Consider the following 23427-nt stretch of genomic DNA (forward strand, 5'->3'; position numbering starts at 1 on the left):
CGCGGTCCAGCTGTCCACATCCGTGGGCGAATGGCTGCTTAGAGCCAGAGCTAAAATGGCATAGATACTCTATTTCCCTAAATACCAATCGCTGACACAAGAAAGGAACTTATTTTTACTTACTGCCTCACTGTTCAAACCCTTCAACAGCCTCTTCATGTGCAGAATGAAGTCCAGGTTTGTTAACATGCCTCACCAGCTCCCTGACCACCCTTCTGGCTTCCTGATTCCATTCCCTTTGGCATAATTATCCTGTAATACTGAGCTGACTGTAGTTCACACCATCCTGTCCCTGCGGCCTGGAATATCCCTTGCCTCTGCTCTGCCCTGTTTACCCTGCAAGACTCAGCTACGTTGTCATTCTTCAAGCAGCTTTCCCTGCACCCCGCGTTGTGCTTGCCCATGGAGCTTCCATAGCAGCACTCTGAACACACCCTTTAAATTTAAAACGCAGTATTTAAATTGAATTAAATCAGTAACCTGTGCACTCTTGCAGGGAAGGGGCCTCCCAGCAATCATTTTCACATCTACTATGTCAAGGATGTGCTCAGTGTTTGTTCTACTGTTACTGAATTAGCTCTACTCAGTTTTCTTAACTCTTAAAATCAAGACAACATGTTTCTCAGGGTTCCTGAGTAAATTAAGTCTTTGTGAAAAGGTCTCTATTATCTATGATGTGCCAGCAATGTATTCTTTCATTTGAAGTTAGAGACAGTGAGGACAGAATTAGTATAGGAGAGAAATCTTTTATGCAGACCTATCAAAGGGCAGTAATGAAGTTAGCAAAAACCACCATAGTAATATCATAAAAGGTATCTTTAAAAGAGAATAGTGCAAATAGTTATATAGATCATGAATACATACTCTCTGTATACTCAAGATAGGCCAATAAATACTTGTAAACTGGGATAAAATTTCCAATGATACCAGCAGATTAGGACTTTAAAAACTGCTGTCTTTCAAGCCACTTAGGCAAAGACGAAGACGATATACTCAGTACAGCTGTGTTGCTGACCCAACATGACTCTGGTCATAATGTTGGCACTGGTATCAAAGATGCACGTGAGAATGAAAAAGAACAACAGCATTTCTAAATTAGCATTTTTAATAGGCTTTGTATTGCTTTTAGGAGGTATGTGAAAATTAAGTATTACCAGCAGCATAAAAGGTATACTGCGTATTAGTATACTAAGTCAACTGAAATCTACTCTGCGAGCGTCATGGACTAAGTATTCTAGATGTAAATTAGTTCTTGTTTCTGAAAACGATCTTTATAGGATAGGAAAAAAATATGCCAAGCAGGATGTATCAAAATAAATATTTATTAACATTTGAAGCTTTCTGTACACCTTTAAAAGCGAATGTGCAAATGTGAGGAATTACAAAAATCAATCCCAAACCCCTTTCCCCCAAAGTAAGTATAAGCATTCAAGATCAGTAGTGCCCCCACCATCGGACTCTTCAGTCTGAATGAATACAAGTAATTATTTTAAACACCTTTCAGACAGTCTTCTTTAGAGTTACAACTCCAAGAAGTACAAAGAGGCCAAAAATATCCAGAACACCGTGTTTCCACCTTATCCTATCTTATTAGTAGCGGTACACAAATATATTTCCATCTTTTTGTCCAGCCAGCAAATGAGAATCTGTACCTGACCATTTAACAAAGGACCAATTTTGGTCAGAGACAGGGGGAAGGAGAGCAGTGCAATGACCCAGAAGTAAGTCCCAAATGGCAATTGTTCCAGAAGTCAGTACTGCTGCAGCAAAATGATCTTTCACGTCACCTTCCAGGAACCTAACATCAAGCAGAGACGAGACAAATCACACATCAAAAAAAAAAAAAAAAAAAGTCAAAACCATGCTCCCCAGAGCAACAAGAACAACAAAAAACTTGGAAATATCAGTGCTTATATTTGCAATCCTAGGACGGCTGGCTATGATCACTGCAGGCCCTGGCTATCTCTGATGCCCCCTGGTACCTTTGCACACCAGCTCCCAGTGGCCTTCCTTCCACTCTTCAACCAGCCAAACTTAGTTTTGCTCTTGCTCTTCCCTCTCCTGGGCAGGCTCACCCCAGATCTTAGCCTGGCTAGGTTCTGGCCATCGTTCCGGCCTGTCGCCTCCACAGAAAGGGGCCACCTAATCAGCGATCTCGAGAGTGCACACATGCATATGCTCTGCTCCCTATCACGTCACCTCTTTTATCTTCACAGCGCTTTCCACTGTGTGAGTTTATCCTACTTCCACATTTGGTGGCTGTCTGTCCCAGAAAAATGGAAACATGATAAAGCAAAAATCTGGTTGCCTTTTTAGGACAGGGCTCTGCACTCAGCTACCTGGGTTTGAATTCTAACAGAGTAAGACGTGTGTGACCCTGGCAAGTTATTTAACTTCATCAGTAGAACAGGGATGTGATTATATGAGGACCCACTTCATAGGATTACTGTGAAGTTTAATGAAATAGGTACTGCACTGAGCTTTTTATGCAACTAACAGACAGGAAGTGCTTAATAAAAATTAACTGTTAGTCCTCACTGCCGTATTACCAGCACCTTGCAGAAAGCCTGGCACATACTCAGTCTTCAGTGAATATTTGAGTGAACTGAATGATATTTTTTATCCCTGGTTCATACCCAACTTTTGTGTAGCTGAATCCTAGCTCATCTTTTGAAACTCCATCAAGTTTTCCTTGAGTCTATCCATCCTCTTCTGCCAGTTAAGGTGCCCCTCCATCCTTTGTGTTTCCAGACAGTGCCAGCCTCACGGCATTCTGTGCACTGAACAGCAGTCACTGGTTTTCTCTTCTAACCTCCATGAGATTAGACACAGCAGTGCTTCCTACAGGACTGGCACCAAACAGGCTTTCCAGATTCGCTAAACACATGGGTTTGAAAAATGACAAAAGAAATGTCTGACCAAGCAGTTATTTGTATCCTCGATTTCTAGGCCAATGACTACGGTTCTCTCTTCGTATCCAAGAAAACAAGTTTTATGCAAGCAAATATTACAGATGTTAGTTCTGAGGTTCTTGCTGAGCTAAGAACATTTGCAGACAAGTACACAGAGAGAGAGACTTTTAGAACACGTATCTTCCAGCAAGCTTTGCACAAGATCCACAGAAACACAGAAATACACATTGTAACTAGCAAGGTTCCTTATCCTATTGAAGCTAAACCTTGTGATCTTGATTTACTAGGTCTATTTTCAAACATGAATAAAGGTAGTCTTTGGGAATGACAAGGTTCAGATGTTGCTTGGTTGGCCTATAAGACGAGCACAAACTCTACATAGCTCAGAAAACTGCTGGGATGCCAATAACTGTGTCACTGATAAACAGATCTTCTCACCAGTCAGTAGATATTTATCAGCAGATAAATATCAACTGCCTACAGGACGGAGGCTCAGTCAGATTTCAAAGTAAAGATACCTCCCTAAGTACATTTAAAACTTCCTTAAAATTTTTGTTTGTTTGCTTGTGGAGAATATTAATTACTTTGTATTTGAAATGTTTTCGTTATGGGAAAAAAACAGGGTTTGAATACACATAACACATCTATCCAGTGCCATACTGGTGGGGCTCTGGATGTAGGGGATCTGAGGTTTGGTTCAGATCTACTAAACTTCACGCTTCCCCTTACTTCTTAACATTCTCTACCACTATCTGTAGTATTTCATCTTTCCGTTCATGTCCATGACACAGAAAAATGGTTTTATTTTTTATTTGCACAAGTGCCTTTCAAAATGTCACACTCACTGAATGGCAGCCACACACTTGCCTTCCAGCCTGCCCTTGAGGAAGACAGTAGAGCATCACGCCCACACTCAGGGTCGTCTTTGGGTTAATCACAATCAGCTGAAACACGGGGCTGCCCAACAGCTCGCTCTCTTTGGCACAAGGATGACTCAGAACAACAAACAGGAGCCCCTAATTTAGGAGAAAAATTAATAACCAAATAAATCATCAAGAGTATGCTGGGAAAAAGAAAGTGATGGCAGAGACAAAACTGAAGAATTTCAGGAATGATTAACAGGCTCTTAAGTACCCAGGATTTAATCACTGGCTCACATTTTTCCAGGCAGAACTTGGAGGCTATCACTGAGCTGGACTTCTGGCTTCTTCAGCACAGGGCTCCCAGGGACTTTTCAGCCAGTCTTTGCAGGCATGAGTCTCCTGACTTATCAGCTTCCTCCACTTTAGATACTGCTAACATCTCATGCCATCCATTTGGGGAAATGCTGGCATGAGAAAAGAGGACACAGAAACACACGTAGCGAGTCCTCAAACTAGAAATGTTCACCTGTAAGCTGGTTTTTGAAAGTTCAGAACAGATTTTCCGATAAAAACAATCTTGTAAGTGGTGACTGGATTTTCAGGCCAGTTCGCAATAGCCTATTTATTTATAGAGTAAAACTAACAACAACAACAAAAAGACACCATCACCTATAGTTGTTTCTGTCGGAAAAGGAGTTACAGATCTCTCCCAGCTTTAAAATTACATGTTCTAATAATATTATTGTGTGTGAAGATATATGTCACGCATACATGTACATACACACATGAAAGTAATTGTCTTTGGAGGTAAAATGGGGAAAATTGATTATAGGGACATCTTAGGATTAATAATATTCATTTCTAATTCATACATTTCTAGAATGACTGAATTCTTATAATGAGAATAAATTACCTTCATAATTAAAAAACAACTGAGAGTCAAAAAGAATGTTAAATGCCAAACACTCAACTAGGCGGTTGGCAAACTATGGCCCACAGGTCAAATCTGGCTCAGTGCTTATTTTTGTATGGCTAGTGAACTAAGAATAGTTTTTGCACTCTGAAATGGTTGCAAAAAAGAGGAAGAATGTTTTGTGACACGTCAAAATTAAATGAAATCCAAGTTTCAGAAAGTCTCCTCGGAACATAGCCCCACGCATTTGTTTACATATCATCTCTGGCTGCCTGGCGGCTGCAGCGGCAGAGCAGAGTACCTGCAGCAGAGACCCCGTGGCCTGCAAAGCTGACGATATTTACTCTCTGGCTCTTTGCCGAAAGAGTTTGCCGATTCCTGCACTGAATTATTAACTATTATTTCTGGAGGTCGGCTTCATGAGGAACTTTTACTTTCTACTTATACATTTCTGCATTAAATGTTTTAATATCAAATAGGTATGTGGGGGGACGGCTATAGCTCAAGTGAGCAGAGCACATGCTTAGCATGCACGAGGTCCTGGGTTCAATGCCCAGTACCTACATTAAAAATAAATAAATAAATAAATAACTAGTTACCTCCCCTCTCCCCCCAAAATCAAATAAGTATTAATGCTGTAATAACAAAAATGTAAAACTACTTAAATGCCTGGTAGGTAAATTTAATCATTCCAGAGATGAATTCAACCCTCTTATTTTAGGAGGAGAAAAGTTAGTCCCAAGATAATGTGATAGATTATCTAAGACACGCAAGTTTGGAGTTCACGTCCACAGGTGCTGCTAGGCTAGGGAAAGATGCAACCCCTGCACCCAGGGCCTCTGGGTGCTGGTGCCTGCAGGGCTGCTGCTGAGTCTGGGCAAGTCAGCCTCCACAGGGCGCTCAACTGGCTGCGACTGCCTCTGCTCCTGGCTCCACGGTGGACGCTCCAGCAGTTAGCTACCCCTGACCCCTAAACAAGTACCTCCAACCTGTGCACATGTTAAAACTGGACTGTAAGCAAAGTCTATTAACATAATAGCTAAGAAGCTGCATTTGTCTCTATACGAGAACACCAGAGCCTAAGAGGAAAACGTGTCTAGGACCATTTAGTCATCCTCCCCAAGGGTATTCATCCACATCATAAATCATTTATGGCCATGTGGTTGGGAGCCAAGTCTGATCACAGGCATACCATTTCTAGGTACAGACTCACAGCTGGAAATAAACGTTTGCCCTGCAGTCATACAGCCAGAAATTTTACCCAGACAATCATGTTGTACCACCACCTATTCTCCCTCATAAATCTCCAGAAAGGACAAAAACTGCTATCCAATTTAAAAAAAAGGCATCAGGGAGGGTTGATTAATTACCACTTAGTAAGTGATGGCTCTTATTCAGTGAGACCAACAGTAACACACAAAGCAGACACAAAGTGGTCCCAGCAGATCATTACTTACCATTTCAGAATAGGCTCTGTGACAGACTGAAGCTTGGTAGGAGTCACCAACGTGTATCTTCTTTAGGAGCTGGCCAGTTCTTAAATTCCTTGGACACCAAAAATAAAAAAGCTCATAACATTCCTCCAGCAAACTGGCTTTCACATAGTATTCTCTTATTTATCACAGAATCCTTTAGGAGGTGACCAAGGGAAAAACTAAAGGACACAGTACCTTAGTTTTGTTTAGTCACAGATTTAGCTAAATCAGAATCGTAGTTTAACTTTGCCAATAGCATAACTTGATAGTTCAGCCTTAGATCGAAAAATCTTCTATGCCACTAGGGATAAATCTCTTCAAATTCAGTGAGAAAAGTTTTCCATTATCTCATTTCACTTGTACTGAAATTAGGTATGTCTAAATGTAAGGCCTAAATTTTCCATGGAAGACAATGGTCAGGAAACCGAATTTGGTTAGGTGAGAAACCACACCTAAAACAGATTTATAATTATGTCTATATAATATATCTTTATACTAGAGCTCGACCAAGATAATGAAGAAAGAAGGGAAGACTGAGATGGGGTGACAAACAGAAGAAGGAAGAAAGGGGAGGGTGCAGATAAAGAAGAAAAAGAGAAAGTTTGTTGGAACCACTCCTTAGCTTCATTGAGGATCTGTAACATTGATAACTGTTCTACCACGTACTTTGCTGATGAGAAACTTTCAGGTGGCTCCCCATTAGCCATAAGGTAAAGCCCAAGTTTTTTTCATGGTACTTATAACCCTCATGATTTGAGTGCTGCACTATCACTCACTGCTCTCGTACTTGAAATCGTCTCACTGCCCACGCAGCGTTATCATGCACAGTCCTGGGTCTATACCCCTTCCAATGCACTCCCCGTTACTGATGCATTCTCATCCCTATTACTGACAATGCCCATCCATTCCTCTAAGGCCTAGATTGTGTCCCACCTCCTCCCAGCTGTGTGAGCTCCGTTTACTCTATCACTCCTCCCTTTCTGCACCAGTCTACACGAATCTCCTCTCTTCCAGCTCCCAATAGTACTGTCCATATGCCTCATTTTTAATTTAATATATATTGTAATAGGGTATAATGTATTCACTCCACAAATGCTACTGAACTTTCTATGGACCAGGTGCTGTGTATAACAATTAAAGAAGGAAAATGAAATTCTTATGTACATACACATGGTCTTCCTCATATAAGGGACACGAGAATAGGTTTATCCCTTACAGAAGTTAGTATACGTTCTGTATTTAGTAAATGTGCTTTCCCCAAATCCCAAAGCACTTTGTTTAAATCTCTACCACTCTGACCTTGTGTGAGTTGTCAACGAATTATATACTTTGAATTGCAGAGCAATCTTATTTCCCTGCTAGATTTTAGGGGCCTTGAGACTAAGATGCATAGCTGACTCATATCTGCATCTCTCTCAGAGGATGGTACATAAGTAAGAGAATCAGTTATCCATAAATGATTGAAAGACAGGTGCTCAGTTAATACAGCTGGATCAAGAATAAATATTTAGACCTTCAGCAATAGTTTCAAAAAGGGCCACTGACCCTTGAGTATACATGAATCACTTCAGACATCTAACAAATCAGGAGTTCAACAGGAAAGGTGAACAACTTCCATGTGTAAATATAAAGCTATATACAGTCCAAAAGGTAAATGATAGCTTTTGATAGACCACCTCTGAATAACTAAGGAAGGAGCTAAGACAGGCACTGAGAATAGATACAAGATACAGTACCTGTCTTCAAGGACTTTCATAACACGAAGTAGCACATGCTAAGCGAAAAATAAGGGCAAGATGAACTTCCAGAGGGAAACATCAATGAGGTCTGGTGCAACAGAACTTAAGGCAACTGTGGGGCTGAAGATACCCCTTAAACTAAGAACTTAAACTGACACTTAAAAGCCAAGTATAGAGGTCCCTTCCCAACCTCAAAGTCCACTGTGATCCGTTATCTATGAAATGCCAGAAGACCACAATTAGAAGAAGTGGGGAACTGAAGGGTGGAATGAAAAAAGAAAGTGAAGGAGTAGGGAAGGGCTGGAGGGGAATTTTTTTTTTAAGTGGAGGTACTGGGGATTGAACCCAGAACCTCGTGCATGCTAAGCACACACTCTACCACTGAGCTTTACCCACCCCCAATGGAGGGGAATTTCTGTAATGAAGTATTAGGGAAATGGAAGCTGAAGAAAGCAAATATGGGCCCCACTGAAGGTTTCATTTCAGGGGGTGGGGGTGGATGGGGAGGAAGAGTATTTATAAAGTAATAGTATGAAAGATGATCTGGAGGTTTAATATTGATTGATGGCAAGGAGACCAATTAATTACTAGATTATAATAATAGTTTAGGAGCCAAATAATGAAGGTTCAGACTGTAGAAACAGCAGAAAGAATAGAAAAGAAAATTTTGTAAAGAACATTGTCCTCAAGTAAGACCTGTGTGTAGAAACCCTGAGGAAGGTGCCTGAAGTGGAAATCTGCTGTAGACAGCAGGACATCTGAAAATGGCTCTCCTGGCAGAATAGATCATGGTCAAATTCCAGAGGCTCCCTGGTGGGGAGGGGACCAAGTTTCTCTCAGGGGCCATGCTTTCCTAGTTTATCCCTAGAGGGTTAGGGGTGGACAGTGCAGAACAGGGAGGAAGCAGTGACAATAATATTGTAACTTTCTCTTACCAAGACCCATTTTGGCCCCAAGGGAAGTTAATGGAGGTGTTTGAGAAAAAAAAAAATTAATCTATTCTCCTACTGCAAATTAACCTTGCAGGTGCCTGCGGCCAGGTGTGGTCCCCACCATGGTCAGGAAAGAGAGGTGGCTGGGGACTTTTCAACTTCAGTGTCCCTATCACAGATCTGCTCATGTGAATCCTGTAATCAAGCATGTTTTGTATATCTAGTAATTCCGGATTGTATTCTAGCCATTATGAATGACATATCACATAAACTCTGCATTCTGTTAGGTTCCTCTGAAGAATAGTGATTTCCAGCCCCCGCTCCCACCTAGTAAACAGTTAAACTGGCTGAACTTATATTCCAAAAGCTGAGAACCCAGTTCCGTTCCTTTTGCTTTACCTGGGCCGCCCCAAGTCCGTCCTGCATGTGTGCAGCTGGACGTTTAGGCAGAGTTTAGGGCTCCTTCTCCGGCTCTACTTTCGGGATTTCTCTCCCTCACTTTCCTGCTGCTGTACTCACCCTGAACTCTGTCCTTCCGTCCATTAGGCCAGCAAGACAGGAAGTTTTTCTGTCAGGCTTTAAATCACCAAGTGTGCAGACTGGGGCCTGCCCTCTGAATGGCAAACTCGCCCGGTGACACTTCCTTCTTCTAAGTACTGCATTTCCTCTAGTATACTACTTTTTTTTTTTTTTTTTGTCTCACTCACTAGTGCTTTCAGACAGTTGTTTTTCATATTTTGTGCAGAATTTATAGATATTTGAGGTAGGAGAATCAGTCTGAGAAAGCTACTCAGCCATTAACCAGAAGCAGTATATTTCTGACAACAATAAAATTTCATGTATTTTAAAGTAGTCTGAACTTGGGCTGTCTGAATTAATAGGATGTTCTTGTCAAGACAAGTATGTAGCATCTGACAGTGAACAAACAAAAATATATTTACAGAGTCTTTCACGTAATCGTAACAACCCTGTAAAATTAAAGGTATATCCTTCTATTACAGATGAGGAAACTGAGGCCCTTGAGGGAACGCTTACCAAATAACCATGTTGTTCATTACAGTGGTACCCAGCAGAGCTTCCTGCATCCCTTGAACCTCAGCAAAAGTCAGTATAGTCTCTTCAGGGGGCATCAAAAACTGTTTTTCTTTGCTTCTGTATTTAAAATAGTAATAAAAATCAGCACTTTGTACGAAAACAGTTTCTAAGCAGCTCTTCTCATATTATTGAACTATACATAATAAACACTAACATAATACCAGAAGAAAAAATTTCATCCAGAAAATATGTGTATTCTAAGCTTTCCACAGTGACTATATATTACTTTCATATTATCTACCTGGATATATATGGCAAGAACCTCAAATTCAACATATCCAAAATTAAACTCACCAGCTCTCCCTTTAAACCATGTGTTTCTGCATTGCTGTCTCAACTAACTGTAATACCACCTACCAAGGTGGCCAGCCCAGAAACCTGCACAGTATCCTTCTCTCTCTTTCCTTTCTATCTACTCAGTCACCAAGTCCTAATGATTTTATCATCTCATTTCTCTCAAATCTGTCTGCTTCTCCCCATCTCCAGGAACACTTTCCTAATTTAAGCAAACAATTACTTATCTCCTGTCCAGATTACTGCAACAGGTCATGAATAAATAAGACAAACAAGGTCCATGCCCTGTTAGGAAAGACAGATAAATAATCACAATAAAGTGTAGTGAGCATACGACAGACACAGAGGATGCTCGGAGCTCCTTTTCCAGCATGTTGAATTTGAGGTATCCACAAGATGTCTAATAAATAGGCATGCAGGTCTAGAGGTTGAGAAAGAGCTGAACTAGAAATACATGTTTGCGTGTAGCCAGCATTCAGACGGTAAGTGAAGCGATGGAGACCACGTATGTGGAATCAGAAAAGGGTATAGGATCTTGAGATATTTGTGATACTCAAGGGACACACTGAGATGTCAAAGAAGACTGAACGAGGCACCCTTGCTGAGCCTCTCTACTCCACTGCGTCCTTCCCTGCCATGTCCCCACCTCTCTAAGCTGCTTCTATGTTATAGCCCAGTGTCGAGGCAGAACCTTCCATACTACACCTATAGCGTAGAAAAACAAGATGTTAATGATCTGACTTTCTCTGAAACCCTGTGTCAAAAACCATCCTTTATCTAACAGTTAAAATCAACCAATGCTTTTCTTACCCTCCATCTTCTGCAAACGTCATGATTTCTACTTGCTGATCACAAAGGGTCCCACTGCTACTGACTAGCCTCCTTTTTGTCAGGCCAAGCACAGTTTTTATATTTCCAGAGCTCAGGAGTACTTGCTTTCCACTTTTACCATCTGAGGAACAAAGTAATGCCCTAAACCAAACATAAGAAAAATGCAGAGAAGTGAGGAGTAAGCTTTTAATATTAAAGAACTAGGTTCAAACTTTAAAAGAAAACTTTAGTAAGGGATGTCATTCTACTGATGCACATTTTTTTAAACAAATCTCTTTAGAGCTAAACTTAGATTCTTTCAAGACTCAAGCCTTGGTTATAACTTGCACTCAAAACAAAATGGCAGAGAGGTGATCACGTACCCTGCAACCCTCCTCCCTTACCTGGCCTTTAAATAAGCTTTGCTGAAACTCTTCGGGGAGTTTGGGGTTTTCTTGGGCATAAGCCACCCCATCCTCCTTGCTCAGCCTTGCCATAAACCTTTCTCTGCTCCAAAAAAAAAAGAAAAAAGACAGAGACAAAGATGGAGGGAAATAAAACTACTCTTTGAGAATTACATACCTGATTTCTCTGATTTCCAAATTTCCCAAAGCCACACACACAAGATTACAAACATCAGGCATTAGAATTATCTGCAATACTGGAACCTAAATAAAACAAAGCAGCCAAAAATTACATTTGGTTGTTTCATCTTTAATTAATCTAAAATTTCCAAAATTTGTCACATTCCTTTCCTATTCTCACTGTACCAGGACAGTTTCTAACATCTGAACAAATGTGAAAAGATTCAGCAAACATCCTCTTTTATAAGCTGTAAATCCAAATAAGCTATATGCATAACAGTGTTTACCGCGGCATTTAACACAACCTATGCTTCTAGCAATGGGAGAATAATAGACCCTGGCGTGTGGATGAATGCAACAGTACACAGCCATTCAAAACAAGTTAATTCCCTCAGAAATATTTCTTGAGCACCACTCCGCAAAACAGAGTGTGAGAAGCTGTAGGTACAGTGGAGAACAAGAACGAGATCTGCTAAGATGGTAGATCTTAAGTATTCTCGCCAAGAGAACAAAAAAAAGGAAACTGAGGTGATGGATGTGTTGATTAATTTGAACTCTTTCACAATGTGTATGCACATCAAACCATCACACTGCACACTTTAAATATATTATAATTTCATTTGTCAATTATACCTCAGTAAAGCTAGGAAAAATAAAATTCAAAATAAGCAAGTAAGTATGGAGAATATGTAAAACCAGGAAACATGTTTATATGGTAAGAACAGGCAGGCTTAAAAACTTTAGGCACACTAAGATTGCAACCGTGTAAGATATGTATGGAGGTGGACAAGGACAGAAGAAAGGCCACACAGAAAAAAAGCAGAAATAATATCTGAGCATGAAATTCCAAGCTCCTCCAGCAGGTCTCTTGTAAAAATCCATCTCTGGATAAGCATATGATACAGCAAATAAAAAATGTTAACTGTAGAGTCTAGCTGGTGGGTATATGAGTGGTCCCTGTACCACTTTTCTGTATGTTTGAAATTTTCCATAATAAAATGTTGGGGAAAAAACCCTTCTCTGCTGTCTTGCATAGTCACAGAGCCCACACTTTTGGTAAGCTGCCCATCTGTATTACCATGCAAATGATTGCAAAGATCTCCAGCTATGAGATTCTAACTTACCTCTGCAAAGTGCCAGGAATAAATTTTTTCCCACTGCCAAGCATCCAGAGGTTTCCAAAGAGAAACTACATATTCACAGGCGGTTACGATACGTGGCTCTTTGAAACCAGCTGTGTCCCACCACATGGCACTCACGTCCACAGAGCAGGAACCTGAAGGATCCTGACACAGAATGGCAACAACAGCTATGTTAAAGGGGTATTGGGGGGGTGTTTCACAAAAAGAAGAAAGATGAAAAGTGATGGATTACAAGGATTAGATAAAATAAAAGTAAATGTAATTAAAATTTTATGCAGGTCAAAAAAAAGGGCTTTGTGGGCCTTATGTAACTATAAAAATTGCCCAAACACACTTATGATAGGTTTAAAAACATGTTGCTCCAGACTAGAATAGATTCAGATTTAACCACAAAGGGGAAAATAGCCCATAAGAATGAATTGGAACCTTAGTTCCATAAGACCCTTTGGAAATGAAACATTCTGACAAAGCACGCATGGGCTGAAAAGGGCATAAAACTGAAACAACATACTATTTCTAAATGAACAACAAAGACAGAGCCCTGTGAAATCTAAACATGCCAAATGTGGTGGCCAAAGTAGGATCCAAAACAAAAAAATTAAAATTATAAAGGTACTCATCAAAAATTAAGAAAGATAATAATGTAAGCAAACAGCTCAAGAAGTTAGTAAAAGAACAATGAAATAACCACAATGAAAGAACAGAAGGGAGGAATTGTTAAGGATATAAACAGAAAAAAATGAAATAGGAAACCAAAAAACTCAAATTAACAATCAACACAACCAAAAACTAGTTTTTTTAGAAGACCTACAGAACGGCCAAATCTCTTAAGTCTGATGTAGGGAAAAAATACTTTTAAAATGGGGAGTGAGGAGAGAGAGGCTTAATTGCATATTCATGGACCAAAAAAAAACTATACGAATAATAAGTAACCTTTTACCTACAAATTTAAAAATACAAATGAAATGATTGATTCCTTAAGAAATTGTTACTAAAATTGATTCAAGAGTAGCTTTGAAACATAGGTATTTCTATGTCTCTTTTATAGAAAAAGAATCTGGGGCTCAGAGGCTAAATGATTTGCCCCAGGTCATGGTCAGTGACTGGCAGAAACAGTTTCTGTGGATTTAAAGCTCTTTCTTCTCCAGTTGTTTTCAACTGGGGGAGATTCTGCAACCCTCTGCAGGGGACACTTAGCAATATATGGAGACACTGTTGTTATCACAACTGGGGACAGGGGTGCTACTGGAAAAGATCAGAGCTATTGCTAAATACTGTACAGGGCACAGGCCACTCCCCTACAGCAGAGAATGATCTCACCCCAAATGTCAACAGAACTGAGATTGAAAACCCCTGCTCGACACCAGGCTACTTCAAGTATAAAAAGTTAACCAGGACATGGGCCCTATCCACTTCTCAGGATTTACTAAAATATCATTAACAGTATTTTATAATTTATATTTCTCAGAACCATGTATAGCATATGAAAATTAACCATTCACTATATCATAATCTAGAACAGCTACCCATTTTCTTATTTACCATAAGTGATTCTTCTAGAAATATCACACCAGTTGGGTAGGAGAGTCATGAATGACTCCTCTCTCTGTGTCAAAATGCCTGATTCAAATTTAGATACAAAGCTGAGTTACTTAGCTTAAGTTGCTCTTGGCAATAGCTTGACATATAAATTTCTTCAGATCTCAAAATATATAGGCAGGTAAATACTGTGAAAAACAAAGAATTTAAATCTGTTTTTCTGAGTCTGTTTTATCAATTTTTTTTAATGATCAAATTCTTCTGAATTTTCCTATCAATTCATTACATTTTTCACATGTAAGATACAAAACAAATTGTTAAGTTAACAGTCTTCTGACCTTTAACTTTGAAACCAATTGTAGAGTGCCTGGGTTTAAGTTATCACAAGCAGGGACGTCTGCTATTTCAATCTGTGGAAATAAAAGTCACACTATTAATTTATACTCTATGTATGATACCTGCCTGCATCACTCACTCAACAAAATGCCTACTTCCTGTATTTTATTTTCTATGGTAGCAGGGACAAAGCTCCACATGCAGCTGCTTTATTGCATTTGGAGAACAAAGAGAAGAGGATCCCTGATATTTTTTTTTAAATATTTTAATTAACTCTAATTTTCTCAGAATGAACTTAGTGTTTACAGTGAAGTCATGTTAAAAAAATTTTTAAACACTGAAGAACTGATGTGTGAGGAAGTCACGTTGTCCATATTCACTAAGATATTTCATTCTTTTGGAGAAAATTTCACAAAGGAAGCGGACTGTACCTGCTCGATGGAATGTTTCCAAGTTTCCTGACACGAATTTTCACTTGGCTGATTTTCTTTGTAGGTGAGTGACGGAGTGGGTAGAGGTGTTGCTTGGGGACCAGAATCCTGGTCGCAGGAAGGCCATCCTTTCCTTCTGGCCACATGCAGGCTGCTGTCTAATTCTGGTGGGCTGGTCCAACTGCTGCATTGCTTATGATCGCTAGAGAGGCTGACTGTGGCTTTTAAGTGAGAGAGCTGGGGTGCTGAGCAAGTGCGTCCAACCACCTCTGCAGACATCTTTTCACATCGGGCTGGGGAGCCAAAAGCTGGAGTAGTGCCCAAGATGGGGAAAGCAGGTGAACACACATCTACCGTTGCTCTGTCATTATCATCAGATTCAACAGTATTTAAAGGAGTGAAAAGTAAAATGGATGTAGAAAGGCCCTTCTCCTGAGGCTGGCTTTTTACTGGCATTTTAGGATGTGCTTTTCCTGGTAGAAAAATCAGTTCCTCTTCCAAGTCTTCCTTTTCTATATTGGTTGGTTTAGGAGCCAGTTCCTCCACAGCAATACAACATCTCTCTTTAAGATGCCCCTCTCCACATATTTTCGATCCAAAAGGCTCAATCGGCTTTTCGGAGCCGGACTTCAGTTTTTCAAGCTTAAGAGGTCCAAAGTCTTCATCAGGTAATTGAAAGTCTATGGTTTTGAGAAAAGGCGGCAGGTGCTTTAAACTGAGCATGTCATTCTTAAGAAATGGAGCACTGAAAGCAACATCATCCAAAGATAAATAAGCATAATTATTGTAAAAAAGCGAGTCCTCTTTTTGACAGTGACCTTCCTTCCCTAAAACAGAAAGCAACAACAATAACAAATACCCAACGTTAATGCCCAACAAAGACTGAGCTTCTGAACTCCAACACGGTGCTGTGCTCACTACGTTTCCCACCCGTGACTCTGAAACCTCAGTGAATGGTTCATCAGACACAGGTTAGTGGCTAACTAGCAGCTCCCCTTCTGCGGTACCAAAAACAGCACAGTACTGATAGCGCTAGCTGGGAAAGGGAGACAGGGGTCTAGTCCCAATTCTGTCACTGATTTGCTGTGTTACTTTGGGCAAGTCAATTCACTTCATTTTCCCTTGTCCCTCATAAGGGAACTGGCTAAGAATCTCTGAAGTCCTTTCTTTTCCAAAACTGTGATTCCAACAGGCTAGCAGAGCACACACTACAAAATGCTGGCTCTCCTCACAGAACACTTAGTCCCCTTTTCAAGCAAAGAGTAATTTACTAGACTTAGAGCGACAGGAATTCTGTACCATTCAAAATGTAGCCACATACAACACCTGATTAATGGATATGCAAACTGTGTTACATATACACAATGGAATATTATTCAACTATAAAAAAGAGTGAAGCACTGAGGCATGCTACAGTGTGGACGTACCTTGAAAACTAAGGAAAGCAGCCAGACATAAAAGGTCACATATTATATAATTCCATTAATATGTAATACCCAAAGGAAGTAAATCCATAGAGACAGAATACAGATTGGTGGTTGCCAGGGGCTAGAGGGGGAGGAAATGGGGAGCAACTGCTTAATGGGTATGGGGTTTCTTTTTAGGGTGATGGAAATATTTTGGAGCTAGATAGGGGTCATGGTGACACAACACAGTGAATGTACTAAATGCCACTGACTTGTTCACTTAATTTAAACAGGTTAATTTTATGTTATGTGAAGATCACCTCAAGAAAAAAAAAATGTTTTAACATACCTGCAGGTTACTGAAATCACAGTGGATTATTTCAAAGTATACAAAAGAATGGTTCAAGTTTCTTACTAGATAGCCCTACTTTCTGATTTCTTTGTTTTCTTTTTGGCCTAAAAGATGTTTAAAAAAGTCATAATGACAGAATAGAAACTTGCAGTTGGCAAGGGGGTGGGGGTGGGGGTGGGAAGGGACAGACATGGATTTCAAAATTTGTAGATACAGACTGGCATATGTAGAATAGATAAACAAGGTCATACTGTATAGTACAGGGAAATATATACAAGATCTTGTGGTAGCTCACAGCGAAAAAAAAATGTGACAATGAATATGTGTATGTTCACGTATAACTGAAAAATTGTGCTCTACGCTGGAATTTGACCCAACATTGTAAAATGACTGTAACTCGATAAAAAAAAGTTAGTAAATAAATAAACAAAAAAGTCATGATGATTATTATTTTTAAAATAATTAATGAATTGTAGCTCATAGACCAAAGTGTGCATCCAATGGTAGAGTAGCTGGCTGCCTGCTTTTGTAAATAGTTTTATTGGCACAGTCACATGCACATATTGTCTATGGTTACTTTCACACTATACTTGAGTGGCTGTGACAGAGCACAGAGACTGTATTTCCTATCTGGCTTCTTACAGAAAGCTTGCTGATCTCCCACACAGAATGAGAGTGAATTATCTAGTTTGTATGCTCAAGTTAGCAGATATTAAGTCCTGAGTAAATGAACACAAAAGTTTAAATTAGAACATGTCACTTGCTATCCTCCAAAATCTTGTGTCCCTTACACCTCAGCAAGACTGTATTAGATATTTTATCCAAAAAGAGTGGCTCAGACCTATTACATTCCATTACATGATTATTCCTAAGACAGTTTGTCAGTAGACTCTTACTCTGACACAGATTTCATTTTACTTTAGAAACACTTTCTATATTAGTTACATCTCACCATGGGTAAATACTGTATTGTACGTAAATAAATACTAATTTTAGGTAAACATCCAATGTATTTTCCTTCTCAGTGTCCACTTTTCCAACCATATTTGTGAACTCTGGCACCACACAGCCAGGTTTGAATCCTGGCTCTGTCACTTTAAAGACACTTTGATCTTCTTGCCTTAGTTTCCTTATCTGTCAAGTGAGGATAAGAACAGATTCTACCTCATGTAGGGTTGTTGGGATGACTCAGTGAGTATCTGTACATTTAGAAAGTGCCAGGCGCACAGTGTTAGCCGCCGCCACCGCCACCACCACCACCCACACCTCAATTTACCTTTAACTCTCTTCTCAAGAAAAATTGCTTTTTCATTCTGATCTTTGTGCAAGGCGACTTCTTCCTGGGACCTATTAACACCTGATGTGAAAGAAGTTGGCAAAGGTAGCTCATGATGATCTAACACAGGGGTGCAGACTGACTTTCTTTTTCCTCTGCGTTTTCTACCAGATGTCTGGGTAACCGTCTTAGTGGGGCCAGTGGGACAGCTGACTTTAGTTAATGAGAGAAGTTTCTGAGGACTTCTTGAACTTGGCTGTTCTGTGTATGTGTTGGACATCTTAATTTCACATTGGTTAGTTTCTTCATTGGCAAGGTTTAACTTTTTAGCAGATTGCTTATTTTTAAAACCTTTTTTTCTGACACCCAAATGACTGTGAATTACAGCCTCCAGTGCTACTTTCCTCTGGCAGGTGGACATGCGTCGTGTTGTTCTGACATAATATTCTGCTGGAAAGAGAAGGCCTTCAAGCATCGTGCAAGACTGTGTTTGATTTTCAGTAGAAACAGAAGAAATTACTTCTAGGCTAAGATGCTTTGATTGACCTAGAACTTCATTTTCCAGAAGACTTCGATTTCTACCATCAAGAACATTATTAGGAGATTTAAAAGACATCTCTGTGTGATCTTGTTCTTTTAAGTTTTGGTTTTCATTCACCAATAAGTTATCGTACGTGAGTTCATTTACAGAATATGAGTTATCTGCCTCTGAGTCAGGACTTCTAGGCAGCTGACCACTTGCACTTACAGTTTTGTTTACCTCTGGGTTATCTGTAAACACAATCATTTTTTTGTTTTGTGCCTCTAAGTTTGAAGCAAGGCTAATGTTTTTTAAACCGTGAGTAGTAAGTTCACAGTTACTTTTAGGAGGCTTATCTTCAAGGTGCCGACCACTACCGCTGTCTGATGGAATATGCAAAGGAAGTGCAGCCACCCTGGGGAAATTATCTCCACTTAAGAGTGTATCAGCATCTTTCTGCAGTTTGGCATTTGGCAAAAGTAATACACTCCCTACATTAGTTTCTGAAACTGGTGCTGGAGAATCAGGAATGTCAGACTTAGGACTTGAAAGGTAAGTTCTTACTTCAGCGACAGGTGTCCTGGGGTTTTCTCTATTGATTTCTTCCTGCTCCTTTAGTCTTTTTCTAGAGAGTAAGAGCGAATCAGTGTCAAAGAAAGATTCTCTCTCCAGTGAAATAAATGTTCTCTCCTGTGTCTTTCTTCTACCAAGCAGCTTACTCTGACTTTTCTTACCATCGGGGCCATCAACCCTGCAGGGGAAATGTTCTTGGGTATCATCTGATCTTTGTATGCATAATCCTTCCACTGGGCCACGTCCAGGGCTGCAGGACTCAGCCTCAAAGTCAAGTGTGATAGATGTCTTTTCTCCAGTTTCTTCATCAACATTAGTGTTGCTTTGTAATGAGTCACAGGGAGATACTTCATTTTTAGGTTCTGGGGAGAAAAAAATTATATAGTTAATATTTTCCTTTTAAGATGAACCAAAAAATATTCCATATTTGTTTTTAAATATTTTATATAAATACCACCAAACATTTATTTTAAAAGGATTCAATGGTATTTCACTCAGGCAGATCAAAATTCAAGTTTTTAATAATCTAATAAATTACAATAATATTAAGTAAATGTAAAACAATGGAATCGTGCTAGAAAAATGATTTTTAAACTAAAAGATTATCTATTTTTATTGTAATCATCTTTACTCTTATTTTTTTTCCCTAGTTTTATTGAGGTACAGTTGACAAAGAAAAATTGTATATATTTAATGTGATGTTTTGATGTATGTATATTGTGAGACTACAATCAAGTAACTAACACATCCATTATTTCACATAGGATCAGTGCTCTTAGCAAATTTCAAGTATACAGTTCAGTATTATTAACTATTGTCACCATGCTCTACATTAGATCTCCAAAACTTATTCATTCTGTGTAACTGAAACTCTATATACTCTGACCAACACCTTCCCATTTCCCTGTATCTCACCTAATTTTTCATTTCACATCTTTTTTGGGGCTCAACTAATTTTTATACTTTTCTATTTCATTAGCCTCCAATTTTATTTATAAATTACATGACTTCTAACATAAGAAATGACCATTGTTTTTTAGATTGTTCCCAGCCAGACTTTTCCATCTGTGCGTATATAATTAAAAAAAAATCTTTCCAATATTTAAACAATAAATATATTTTCTCAAAGTTGAAAGAGGAAAAGAGAAACTAAATAAGCAATCCAACTGAAGCAGAATTTATCGCTTCACATCTACCAGAGTGGCTTTAATTTAATAAATGGAAAATTGCAAATATTAGCAAGGATGTGGAGAAACTGGAACCCTTGTGCATTGTGGTGGGAATATAAAATGGTACAGCCACTATAGAAAAGTTTGGCAGTTCCTCAAAAAGTTAAACACAGAATCACCATATCACTCAGAAATTCCACTTTTAAGTATATACCCAAAAGAAATGAAAATATAAGTCCACACAAACACTTGTAAATGAGCGTTCATAGCAGCATAATGGCCAAAATTCATTAATAGCCAAAAAGTAGGAACAACTTAAATGTCCATTAACTAGTGAATGGATATACAAATTATGGTACATCTATACAATGGAATATTACTCAGCTGTAAAAAGGAATGAAGTACTGATGCATGCTTAGATTTATGTGCAATGGATGACTGTTGAAAACATTATGCTAAGTGAAAGGAGCCAGTCACAGAAAGCCACTTATTATATGGTTCCATTTATCTGAAATGTCCAGAACAGGAAAATCCACAGGGACAAAAAGTAGATTAGTAGTCGCTCAGGGGTTAAGGTTTCTTTCTGGAGTGGTGAAAATATTCTGGAATTAGATAGTGATGATGGTTATACAATCTTGTGAATAGACAAAGAACCACTGAATTGTACACTTTAAAAAGTCTACTGCTAGTCCTTATCTTCCAACTGTGAGAAAAAGAATCACAGCCAAGTTTACCTGGGAAATGAATAAAAAAGCAAACACAGGTGAATGGGCTAACTTTACCTGAGTGGTTTAGCTGTGTTGAAACTTCCTGCTGGATGAAGGAATCGTGTTCTTCCACTGTTCTCTTAACAGAATTCTTAACCTTCTCAGCTCTTTGAGCACGCTAGAGGAAACAGAAGCAGCTCAAGAAACAACTTTATGAAAAAGAAGTAAGTTTTTGTTAAAAGCCTTATTAACTGAAGAGCTGTTTTTATATAGTTTGTACCACACACCAACTTGAGAGAATAAGATTCACTTACCTGAAGGCGGGCCAGGGTCTTGCTGTATTCTCTTTTCAAGAATGCTAATTTTTCCTTCAACTGAAAGAAGAAAAAATACCAAACAATACTGAGCAGGTAGAAAGGAGTCAGAGAGAAGGGGTACAGTGCCTATGAGACATGAGTGTGCAGCGCTCAGCAGATCCCTGAGCTAGAGGCGGAGGAGGAAGTGGCATGGGCTCACACTACTCTCAGTTCTCACAAGCACCAACCTAAAATCCCAGCATCTTTGCATAGATTGTTCCTATCACCTGGAGCATCTCCTCCCCAACTCACTTTGCTAATTCCTACTGATTCCTCAAGGCTCAGCTTAGATTTCTTTCCCTGGGGTAAACTTCTAGGTTCTTCTCCAAATCCAAGTTAGGCGTTCCACCTCTCCTCTGTGCTTCCTTTATCACAGTTCTTATTATACACGTTGTCTGTTTACTTTTCTGTTTCCCCCCATCTCACTGTGAGATCCTTGAAGGTAGCAGGAGATGTTCATTCAACTAATGGATCAGTTGGTCCAGGTATCTCTAGCCCCTAGAACAGTAATTGATACCCTCTGTGTGTTAGTTATTGTTCCAAGCGCTAGATATGCAGAATAGTCAAGGCCCCTGCTCTTTGGACAGCTTACATATAGTGAAAGATACAGATAACAAACAAGAAAACAAATAAACAGATAAGATGATTTCACATGGTAATCAATACCTAGACAAATAGAGTGACCACGTGACAGTGTCTGGGCTACAGGAGAATGGACTACTTTAGAGAAGGTGGCCAGGAGACATTTCTGAGCACGACCATTTGAGCTTAGACCGGAAGAAGGAAAGAGCTAGCTCTGGGAAGCTCAGAGGGAAAGCAATTTGTCTGAGATCACACAATTTATAAACGTTATGACTGAAACCCAGGCAGTCCACCTCTAGAGTCTGTGTAGTCTTAGCCTCTTTGCTAGACTGCTTCTCACAGAGGCCTATTTATCACCATCCTTATCAACACCTGGGAATTATCTTGTTGACTTGTAGATGACCTTTCTCACCCCCACTAGAAGGTAGGTTGGAATAAGAGGAATGATGAGTTATTGTGAATGAAGAGTTTAGCACAAAGCTTGGAAGAGCCGGCACAAGATGCGTTCAAGTTAACAGCATCGGCACAAGCACAAGGTGGCGTGTATAAGAATATTTAGAGCAGCACTGTTGTAAAAACAAAAACGGCAAACAACTTAAAAGTCTCCCAGCAGAGGAATATGTAAGGAAAAGATGACACTTCCATACTGCGGGATACTATATAGAACTTAAAAAATAAAGTAGGTAAACATGGATTAATGTGGGTGTTAAACAAGAAGGAAAACGAAAGTTGCAGCACCATCCGGGTCATACCATTTATGAACCTTTCCCAAAAATGCCTATTACTTTTTGGTGGCTGGAGAATAAAACCGCACCCCACCACCCCCGCCCAGCACGCACGCACGCGCGCACACACACACACACAGAGACACAAAAAAGATCTAAACCCAGGATGTTAACAGATTTACTTAAGGAGGTGGGGAGGGAGAAGCCAAGATTGAGAGTGTGCAGGTTGGGGTGGGAAGTGTCAAAGGGAACTTCAGTTATGCATTTTGTATTTTTAAATTTTCTGCTGTAATGAAACTTTGCTCTTTAAGTGCCACCACGGGAGCATAGCGCTCTCCCACACTTTCACTCCCCATGCCCCCAGTCCAGAGAAGACTGTAGGTTAGAGATCACTGCCGCTCTCGGACGACCAAGGAAACAAAGACAAGCCTAAAATCCTAGGAAAGGGGGTCAGAGTTCTGAGTCAACCCTTCCCGCATCCCCAGCACCTTTTCTTTCTCCTCACAGCTGAGGGGCTTCCCGGGAGGCTCTTCCATCTGGCCGGTGGCCAACGAAAAGAGCAGCCGTCGCTGGCCCCGGGCCTGCAGACGCGAGAAGCCCGGCTGGCCCTGGGCGCCAAGGCGCCGGGGGAAGGTTTGGGGCGCCCGGGACCCCCTCAACACGCGACCAGCCGGCCCACGAGCGCCAGGCGCGCCA

At 39.9% G+C, this 23427-nt stretch overlaps 1 protein-coding gene across 6 annotated transcripts; it reads right to left on the reverse strand.

Annotated features, from left to right (window-relative positions):
• Positions 1-1304: 1304 nt before the first annotated feature.
• Positions 1305-23419, reverse strand: PALB2 (partner and localizer of BRCA2). 6 transcript variants are annotated; one of them, XM_031433043.2, is made up of 13 exons: positions 23220-23419; positions 21383-21442; positions 21144-21246; positions 19354-19554; positions 15066-15892; positions 14637-14708; positions 12742-12903; positions 11616-11701; positions 11034-11195; positions 9870-9986; positions 6146-6233; positions 3780-3928; positions 1305-1798 (listed from the first exon to the last, which is right to left on the reverse strand). In XM_031433043.2, the coding sequence occupies exons 1-13, from the start codon at positions 23265-23267 to the stop codon at positions 1591-1593; spliced, it is 2283 nt and encodes a 760-aa protein (XP_031288903.2). In that variant the 5' UTR covers positions 23268-23419; the 3' UTR covers positions 1305-1590. The 6 variants fall into 6 exon arrangements, with proteins under 6 accessions (XP_031288903.2, XP_010985228.2, XP_064334592.1 ...); XM_010986926.3 differs by having other exon boundaries at positions 18100-19554; XM_064478521.1 differs by lacking the exon at positions 3780-3928 and having other exon boundaries at positions 1648-1798; positions 18100-19554.
• Positions 23420-23427: the final 8 nt, after the last annotated feature.

The sequence above is a fragment of the Camelus dromedarius genome, chromosome 24, assembly GCF_036321535.1.
Source record: "Camelus dromedarius isolate mCamDro1 chromosome 24, mCamDro1.pat, whole genome shotgun sequence".
NCBI lineage: Eukaryota > Metazoa > Chordata > Mammalia > Artiodactyla > Camelidae > Camelus > Camelus dromedarius.